Genomic DNA, 10499 nt, shown 5'->3' with positions numbered 1-10499 from the left:
ATTTGTAAACATTTGTTGAGAATTAGTTCATTATTTATAAAGTGTTTATAAAGCTGTGAATAGAACTGGGACTTTGAGTAGTTCAAGAACTGTTAGATATTTTATTGTGAATGCTGAAGAAAATCACTGACTTAAAAAAAGCAAGACAATGTGCTGTGGGGGTGTTTTAAAGTTGAGAAGGCCCTTGAAACAAAAAAAACCTCCACTAATGGACATGTACTGATCAAGCTGCCTGAAGTGGACTGTAGGCTATATAGTTTTTCCGAGATGAATTTCCAAAAAAGCTACATTTTAATGAATCAAATTAAAGATATTGTTTATAGCCTATTTTCTCCATTAACTAGACGGGTCAGAAAGTGTTGAAGAGCAGTAGGACACCACACAGAGACACCGCACGCAATGTTGACTTGACGGATATTTTTTTACTGCTTGTTTATGGCAGATTAAATTCCGAGCAGAGTCAAACTGGGAACCATTAACCAGCACCATGTGCGGTTCATACAGCAGCAGCCTATGCTAGCCATCCAACAGGCAGCAAGGGCAGTTTTCAGGCTTTTCAACTTTATTGTTCAATGAAATGGTAGCGATTTTCATAAAAACATATAGGCCTACACATCTGTGTGTGTGTGTGTGTGTGTGTGTGTGTGTGTGTGTGTGTGTGTGTGTGTGTGTGTGTGTGTGTGTGTGTGTGTGTGTGTGTGTGTGTAAATGTTGACAGGATAAATGAGCTGTATCTCTAACAGCACCAATAACAGCTCTTCAAAATTAGTCTGATATAATCTATTTTAGTATCCTAAATGTATCTTCATCCCAGTTAGTTTAGTTAACCACAATAAATCATAAACCATGATGTGGCCTATATGTTATAGAAAACATAAGTGATGTAAGAGACAGAAACGTGGCGGCAGTCTAATCTCCACTTGTGTAAATTGTGTGAGAGCATCGGTCAAATTTCCCTTGTGTAACTTTGTAACCGTTCCAGAAAGTTTATAAATTTGACCCCTCCTTCCTGCATCCGCACTTGGAAAACACGAGGTGAACGTGAGCGTAGCGCAAGGTGTAGTGCGTGGTACCAGACCCAATGTAGCTGACGTTGGTTTATTTTAAGGTGTTTGCGTCTCAGGCTAATGTTTTTTGCAGGATACTAAACCAAATTAGTTTTACTTTTTAAGTAAGTGGCATAATGCATACATCAATCTTAAACGCATGCCCATTTTCGTACTCACAGCTGTGCCTACTTTGGTGTATTTTGCAAACTGCCTTGGCTCAGACGAACCTCGGACAAAGAAGACCGTCACAGACGAATCCTTTCAGAACACGTGTCAGGTGGGAAAACAACGGACGCGTCTTTAATTTGTTTAGCCAAGGCTCTCAATATGTCCCGTCGGGTTTGAGGGCTCGCCAATCGAACCCCCATGGCTCTGTCGTAGTCATTAGCGACACTAATAATGATACAACCGACGGGTTGAGCGCATCCTCGATTGATGAGCGAAGGGAAGACTCCAGAAGGGCTCAGAGGCAACCGCTGGTGAGGACACAAGGCACACAGCGGAGATCATCACAAGACGGCCAAGGGGAAATTGATGCGCATGGTGGTGCCATAGCGCGTCCAACGGGCTCTCCATCCGTGCGCAACGGTGGAACGGCGGATATCATGGTCGGTGATGACCCGTATGATCCATACAAATCTTATACAAATCCTTACTACAACTTTTACGACGCCTACTTTCATCCGAGACCGCGCTTCCGAGAGAGTGAAAACCCGAGCTCCAACTCTGTCCAACATGGTAAGATGCTTGATGAAATCAATCAATCTATCTAGCCCCTCAACACACACACACACACACACACACACACACACACACACACACACACACACACACACACACACACACACACACACACACACACACACACACACACACACACACACACACACAGTAAGTCTATGTATATGACAAATACAAATCAATGTAATTCTCGTAGAAGTCCTCTAACCCTATGCCCTGTGTTTGTGTTTGTGTCAAAATGAAAGGGCTCCCAGATTTGGTGCCAGATCCTTATTACGTCCAGATATCCACGTATGTACAGACATCTTCCATGTATAACCTCCGCTGTGCAGCAGAGGAGAACTGCCTTGCAAGGTAAGGCAAAAAAAGATGAATAATTTGAAATGGATAATTCAATGTGATATGAGTGAATGAAGTGTGTGGGGTAAGTAAAACCTGGGCATGTAGACGGACTGAAGCACACACACACACACACACACACACACACACACACACACACACACACACACACACACACACACACACACACACACACAGGGCCGCTGACAGGTTTTCCCGGGCCCAGGACAAAGTCTTCTGAAAGGGCCCCCCACCTAGTACATATATTTCTGGGTCCCCTCTCTCCCTGGGCCCAGGACAACTGAGCCGCTTGTCCCCCGCTGTCAGCTTGCTTGTAAACACACACATACACACAGGGCCAAAGCTAGACATAAGCAGAGTATGCGGAGTTCTTCGGGCACCAACCAGTGCTTGAGGCACCAACCACTTTGTCCCCAAAATTGGGGCCTCTTAAATTGTGATTTACTAAAAAACATCATAAAAAATATTGAATTACATTACAAAAAATATATTTATAGTTAGGGGATTATTATTATTATTTTATTATGAGGGGGGCCTCCTGACCTGTTATGCTTAGTGCCTTTAAAGCCTTAGCTGTGCACCCCCCCCCCACACACACACACACACACACACACAATAGCAGCTTGAAATGTGTGGCCAGCTGTTGTTAATTTTCTGCTTCTCTCTTCAGCTCCTTGTAAATAAAGAACAGAGGTGCACAGTAGTGTTAATTCAACACCAGGGGAATAGGACCATAACTATGAGTGTTACAGTCCGCCCTCTAAGGTGCTGTTTCTACAGCAGGATATTTCTGAAAACGCATTGGTTTTGGCCTTCCGTTTCCACGTAAACAGAGTTTTAAAATCCACACATCAAAAACCCGCTTTAAAAATATCCTTAGGGGGCTAAAACGCACTTGCTACAATGGCGTTTTTATTGTTATCCACATGTTGCGTTTCAAGAGGAGAACAATTTCCACATTTGAAACAGCACGTAAGTGTTGAATTAAAATGGCAAAATGTTCTGTGTGAAAACTAACAAAAAATGATCTCCTCAACAGCTCAGCAGCATCAGCAAGAGATTATGATACCCGAGTGCTGTTGCGCTTCCCTGGGCGTGTGAAGAACCAGGGCACTGCCGACTTCCGGCCAAGCCGGCCGCGCTATGCCTGGGAGTGGCACGCCTGCCATAGGTAGGTGGACACTGACACACGTCTCAAGGCAGGATTTAGACTCGACCTGCACCGGAATGGCCGGAAACAAGAAACCCATTATCAGAGGGGGGTGGGAGTAGCCTCGCGAGCCATCCTACGTACTTCCGCCAAAGGATTGGCTCCACTACTGTAGTCTGGCCGTGCTTCTCTGTGGAGTGCCTGGAGCAGTAGAATTTTGATCGCGTGATGTTCAGCCGTGTCATAGCGTACCCTCATACTAACGTGGAAGGACATTTTTGGATTGGAACTTATGTATGACAAGGCTAAGGCTATACAATTCCAGCCTTGTCTTGTCGTCCATACTCTTACTGTCTGTCTACTCTTACAGGCCTTTTTTTAAAAAGATAGGCTATTTTTGGGCTTTTTATGCCTTAATTGTGACAGGACAGTTACAGAGGGACAGGAAATGAACGGGGAGAGAGAGATGGGGAAGGTTCGGCAAATTACATGGGCCAGAATTGAACCCGGGCCGCCGGCGTAGTAACCCAGTGCCCTACCGTTAGGCCATGGCAGATCCAGGCCTATTCACCCTTTACTGAAAACACTGAACTACATCATAACAATCTTGCTCTTACCGAGGAGATACAATATATTAAGACTTGGGCATTACAATTTTGTTGATAATAAGGTGGGAAGGGGTTAAACTTCTCACACATATCCCTGCACGTTACAGACATGACCAATCAGTGATGGCGTACATACAAGCAAATTACATTTGTACATGTCACGGCCAAATGATTGGATAAAATCAGATGCACATCTCAAACTTCAATAGACTTCACTACAGTATTGTTATTATTTGCCTATTTATGGTGATGATGATGATGATGATGATGATGATGATGATGATGATGATGATTAGTAGTAGTTGTAGTAGTAGTAGTAGTAGTAGTAGTAGTAGTAGTAGTAGTAGTAGTAGTAATAGTAATGTAACCCAAATGTAGGCCTATGTATTATTTCATAAATCTTTTTCTCCATCTTCTGAACTAGAATGTTATGTGGTCATATTATATTATGTTAGACCCATACACCTTGCTGTGCTAGGAGCAGATGATTCCTCTTACCCTGCACCTGTAGAAGCTGAGGCTCTAACTAACAGATGTCATCACTTTCAGTTATCTGCCCCAATCATGGGTGCCGCGAGGGGGTGCAAGGTGTTACAGATTCTAAGGGCCTGACAGGGCCCTGGAAGGATGCTGATAACATAATTTGACATTTTGGGGGGGGCAAAATTTTAATCTTTCATGGGGCCCAAAATTCCTCCCCTGGCCCCAATCACACAACAAAACCCACATTTTCCCTCCCTTATTGTATTGAAATAATTGAATAAATATCCATTTTTCATCTCAGTGCTCTTGTCAACACACCGTGTAGCAAAATGGCTGGAAGTGCTCTGTGGAGCAGCACACACAGATGGGAGCTTGGGTCGCTCCTGTGGTGTCTCCAAATGGCAGGCTACAGGCATCTGCTGGAGACCACGGCACACACGTCTTTGGCCTCTTACGTGCTAGCTTTACCCCTCTCAGGGATCAGAGGACATTTGCAAACCGCTTAGAGCTGGAACGTCTTCCTAGCTTTGTCCCTCAACAAAAGGGCAAAGCAGCCAAATTAGGGTCCTATACTGTGGCGCTAACGGTATAGGGCACTCGTCTAACTACCGGTCGACCCGGGTTCGATTCCGGCCCGGGTCGTTTACCGGCCCTTCCCACGTCTCTCTCTCCCAACTCGCTTCCTGTCTCTCCTCCACTATCCTGTCATGTAAAGAAATAGTAAAGGCTTAAAAAGCCCCATTAAATACCAAAAAGCAGCCAATTTAGACAGGCCTATATGTTTTATTTGTATTTTTTATCCATGGGTATAATGCTCTTTCAGATAATCACCATCTCTCTTTCTCTTTCTCTTTCTCTCTCTCTCTCTTTCTTTCTCTTTCTCTATCCATATCTCTCTCTATCTATCTATCCATCTCTCTCTTTCTCTTTCTTTCTCTTTCTCTATCCATATCTCTCTCTCTCTCTATCTATCTATCTATCTATCTATCTATCTATCTATCTATCTATCTATCCAGCCACTTCCACAGCATGGCTGAGTTCTGCCACTACGACCTGTTGGACGCCAATACACATGTGCGTGTTGCTGAGGGACACAAGGCCAGTTTCTGCCTGGAGGACACGTCATGTGACCCGGGATACTACCGCCGCTACGCCTGCACGTCTCACACACAGGTAGCTATTACAGCAGCTTGAAATGTGGAGTTCTTTTCTCAACCCTTAAGTTGCTGGGTCACCTCGGACACAATGGTCAAAATATTCGGGTACACTTTGGGTATATGGCATTTACTTATCTATCTATTAGGGCTATAGCGATACACTCAACTCACGATTCGGTTCGTATCACGATTTTTGACCAACGGTTCGATACACCTCGCGATTTCTGGAATGTATCTCCATTGAAGCTTGGAAACACTATCACATCAAATCATAAGGTTGTTTTCTGGACTAATGGGTAACAAAACTTCGAAAGGGTGTATCACGATACTGCCTCCTTGTATCGCGATACAGTATCGTGACTCTGAGTATCACGATTTCTCGGTTCGATACAATATCGTTACAGCCCTACTATCTATCTATTTATCTGTCTATTTATCTATCTGGCTATCTATCTATCTACTGACCTTTCCATCTCCCCGTCTATCTTGCTGTCAGTCTGTCTCCTTGTCTGACTGTCTGTCTCCCTGTCTATCTGCCTGCCTGTCTGTCTGATTACATCAATTTAATACAGCGTGGTTGTGTTCTGCCTTCAGGCGTTCTGCCTGCCTGTCTGACTGCCCGCCTACCTATCTGCATATCTGCCTGTCTGTCTGCTTGTCTGTAGTTCTACCTTCCGGTCTGCCTGTCTCCCTGCCTGCCTGTTTGTCTCCCTGTCTGTAGTTCTACCTTCAGGCCTGCCTATCTGTCTGTCTCCCTACTTGTCCTGTCTGCCTCTCTGTCTGTCTAGTTCTGCCTTCAGATCTGTCTGTCTGTCTCCCGGCCTGCCTGTCCTGTCTGCCTTCCTTTCTGTCTGTGGTTCTGCCTTCAGACCTCTCTGTCTGTCTCCCGGCCTGCTTGTCCTGTCTGCCTTCCTGTCTGTCTGTCTGTGGTTCTGCCTTCAGACCTCTCTGTCTGTCTCCCGGCCTGCTTGTCCTGTCTGCCTGCCTGTCTGTCTGTGGTTCTGCCTTCAGGACTGCACGTTTCCTACCCAGGTAGCTATTACCCAGCATGCAATTACCCCGGCGTGTCCTTCCCCCGCAGCTCTATAATCCACTGGTGTATACACAGCTACGCCTACCACACAAAGGAGAAAAGCTTTTGTTTCCAAGTTATTGTCGTAAACACTCATTTTGATGCGGAGGACTTTCACCATGTTGGAGGTGGCCAATTGAGAAGAACATAAAAAATACATATTTCGGTTTTTTAACATTCAATTAACATATTGGTTATGTATTTTTCATTATTGCTTGAACTAATACTGTATGGTCATGTCGTAACACATTGTGCAGAATTATGGAATTTTGAGTCTTCTGCTGCTTTGAGCTGTAGCTACTGGCTAAAACCTCAACTGTCTCAACAATTCAGCAATGTCTCACAGCCAGTTTTTTTTCTCCAAAGCACCATGTATAAAAGCGAGTTTGTGTAACAGTACAGGGTGTCCCGAAAATGTTGACAACCTTTAAATCATTTTGATGTCCGGGGCTATTACGTAAAAATTCATGTAGCCTAGCAGTCCAACAGTGGTACAGATTCTTATTTTTATATTTTTCTCAAACTGATGTCTATGCTATAAGACCTGCAACAGTCTCCAAAAGTGAATGCAGAAATTGCAAGTGCATGCACAATAAATACCAAGAGAGCTGTGTGCTGTCTGCATTGTCAGCACTGTCTGGACCAGATAGGATGTCAGTTTGAGAACAGGTGGTGACAAAAGAGCAAAATGATGATGTCCATATATTTTATTACACATGAAAAATGACATAGATTTTTAATAAAGCTCTATTTTATAATCATTTAAAGTGTGTTTACATTTTATTCAGACACTGCATATATTTTATGCTTTGCTTATGCAGGGACTGAGTCCTGGGTGCTATGATACCTACAATGCTGACATTGACTGCCAATGGATCGACATAACCGACATTAAGCCAGGAAAATACATTTTAAAGGTTTGTACATTCATATGGATGCCATCAAGTAAAATGTCTGTATTTGAGTTATTTTCCTCTAGTGAACCACATAAGAGAACTTTGTGTTCATATTGTATTGGCTTACAGTTTTTCTCAGTTGGTTTTGTACATATCTCAAATCTTACTCGCATTTTGCAAAACATCACGTTCATTTCCAAAAAAGATTTAACAAGTGGCAAAACACCATGGATGACCTGCAAAACCCAATCTCTTGCTCAAAACCCTTGGCCAATCTCTCAAAACCAAGCTTTTGCGTCTGTGAACGTGTCAGAGCCATCAAAATGTTATGTCACTGTGTAAATGTTTTGGGGAGTGAGAACCTTCATAGATTATCGTAACAAAGCATTTTGCAGAACACGACAAAATCAATTGATAATGTACAAAAACACTGAGAATTGTACACAACCATTTGCATGGTGATGAAAGCATTTTCTAAATGCTGAAAACTACGAGAAACGTATTTTACCATGTGCACAGGTAACAGCAGGAAGTCACAATTGAACAAGAAGTTTTGAGAATGATTATTCTGTTGTGAGAAATGTACAAAGCCAATTGAGAAAAACTGTAATACTTTAGGCCTATATCTCAATGACTGCAGAACCAAAGAAAAAAAAACATTTTAATCTGGTAAGATTAGATCTGGTCAGACAACTTCAGCAATGCGCACTAGATTCTTCTGAGAAATATCACACAGTATATCATAGCCATGTATTGAATTTAACCTTCTCTTTCAGATCACCGTGAATCCGGGCTTCCAAGTTCCTGAGTCTGACTTCAGTAATAATGTTGTGCGCTGTGATGTTCAGTACACAGGGAACTATGCTCACGTGTCAGGCTGTCACGTGACTTCGTAAGTCTCCATGCTCTTTTTCTTTTTTAGTAGCCTACATTTCTTGCCCAGATCAATTTGTTTGAACTTGAAACTTATTTATTTTTGTCTTTTATTTAGTTTGGTGCTTGGATAAGAATTGAGCCCAATCTAATGCATGTGTTGTTTGCTACAACAAACTGTGAAAAATTGGGTTGGGTTCTGTTCTGTTGTTGATTGTTTAAGATTAAGAATAATGAGAACTTTCAACATTTCTTTTCAGGAATTAATTACTGGAGGGGTCCTCAGTGTGTGACGGCCATCTTTAGCCCTTGAACCAACTTCATTTGTGAAGTGGTCTCTGGAAGAGCCATCAAAGAAAGAGATGTCTATTTGCAGTAGCAATGTGCAAAAAACGTATCTCAATAACACTGAAGGCACGTCTAGAGAGTATTACATCAACTGTTCTAATACAATCATTGTTTTACAGTATTCTAGATTATTAGGCTAATTGTAATAAGCAGGACTTCAAATCAAATACATGTTAATGCATTTATTTTTATTCTCTACTTCCATTTCTTTCCTGAACATTGTGTATTTATTGTTTATTACCTCCACCAAGGAGGTTATGTGTTGCGTTGCGTTGGTTTGTTTCTCTGTTTGTCTTCTTTGTTTGTGTGGAGTTGTGGGAAATGACCAAAGGAACAAGTGATTACATTTTGGTGGTCATCCGGATCACAAACCGGAACCAGGATTTTTACAAAAGATTATTCACTATTGAAGCCTACAAATCTAGACGCCCCTAGTGACCGCAAAATGAATTGTGGGACAGGGCGAATTTTAACATTCCAGTTTCTAACTCCACAAAAAGAAGGCAGAAAGACTTAAAATACAAATAGGGTGTAACATAGTCAAATGTTCTAACAAACAGCTTCCTTGGCGGAGGTCTGCACTCTCTGAGTGCATTTGTAGTTCATAAAATATATTTGTGTAGATCAATTTGCTATTCAAAATGGAGTATTTTAGTGGAAATATAGGTAGTGCTTGTATAAGTTACAAATAAGTTAGAGCTGACAAGTAGATTCAATATTTTGGTGCTAAATAAACTGCTGAAAAGTTTTTTTTTTAATGTTGTTAAAGTTCATGATCATGATTCCATTATTATGGTGCCTTAAATGTTGTAGACATAGTAGCTTAATATGTATGTTAATAGGCCTAATAATTGCATGTGACACTTGTTTCATGTTACAGACTGTGGTAACAGTTAATTGAAACAGCCTGTAGACTTACCTATACATTCAACTTTAGCAACATGCTGATTTATATAATATACGCTGTTCAGACAATTACGCATTAAATATTGTTTTTTTTATTTATGCAGGTGCTATTAGAATAAGAACATTTGTGCTATAAGATAGGTAACTGATACTTGAATAAAGACTGTTTTGACTGAGTGTTTTGTCTGTTTGTATTTCCCCTACACCTTGAGAAAGAAACAGGTTAGGGATGCATAGTAAATAAATAGACGTATGAAAACGGCTATATGAAAGTTTGGGCTTAATAATGCTTCATGCTAGAATTCCCTTGATCTGAATCTTATGGTGGTTTTGGTTGTTTAGCTCAGTGGTTCTCAGTGGTCCTTTTGTGATCTCATCTACATGTAGCATGTAGCCAATGCCACACCCACCATCCTTAATGATAAAAATGAACAATAATAACAATTATAATAAGCCCTTTTGTATATATATATATATATATATATGTATTATATAATAATAATAACAATAATATATAATAATAAGGCATTGCTCTTGCCACACCTTACTATTCTGCTATCTAGTGGTGCAGGTGGACAGCCACGTTGAGGAACACAAGGAAACATGTAGGGTTTTTTTATTTTTATTTTTTTATCGAGACTTTTGTATGTGATCCCTGGCTGAATTGACATAGAATGAACCAGAGACTAAACCCTATGTAGCCCACGTCTACGTGTGAGGAGAGCTCAGAAACCACAAACCAATTCATGACCCAGTTCTACAGTTCTCATATTACTTTTGACTGTTTTTGGTTACAGTTAGGAACACACAAACTAGAGTGAGGATTTTGTGATGAGGTTAGTTTAAATGCATTTTT

At 41.5% G+C, this 10499-nt stretch overlaps 1 protein-coding gene across 1 annotated transcript; it reads left to right on the top strand.

The window, feature by feature from the left end:
* The first annotated feature begins 1047 nt into the window (after positions 1-1047).
* Positions 1048-8922, top strand: LOC134445233 (protein-lysine 6-oxidase-like). The gene is made up of 7 exons (XM_063194310.1): positions 1048-1787; positions 2036-2144; positions 3190-3321; positions 5408-5564; positions 7442-7537; positions 8293-8408; positions 8650-8922. Exons 1-7 carry the CDS (start codon positions 1184-1186, stop codon positions 8654-8656), a joined length of 1221 nt encoding a protein of 406 aa, XP_063050380.1. The 5' UTR covers positions 1048-1183; the 3' UTR covers positions 8657-8922.
* Positions 8923-10499: the final 1577 nt, after the last annotated feature.

The sequence above is a fragment of the Engraulis encrasicolus genome, chromosome 3 (assembly GCF_034702125.1).
Source record: "Engraulis encrasicolus isolate BLACKSEA-1 chromosome 3, IST_EnEncr_1.0, whole genome shotgun sequence".
NCBI classification, from domain to species: domain Eukaryota; kingdom Metazoa; phylum Chordata; class Actinopteri; order Clupeiformes; family Engraulidae; genus Engraulis; species Engraulis encrasicolus.
The sequence above is the reverse complement of the archived record's forward strand: the minus strand, read 5'-3'. Positions and strand labels throughout refer to the sequence as shown.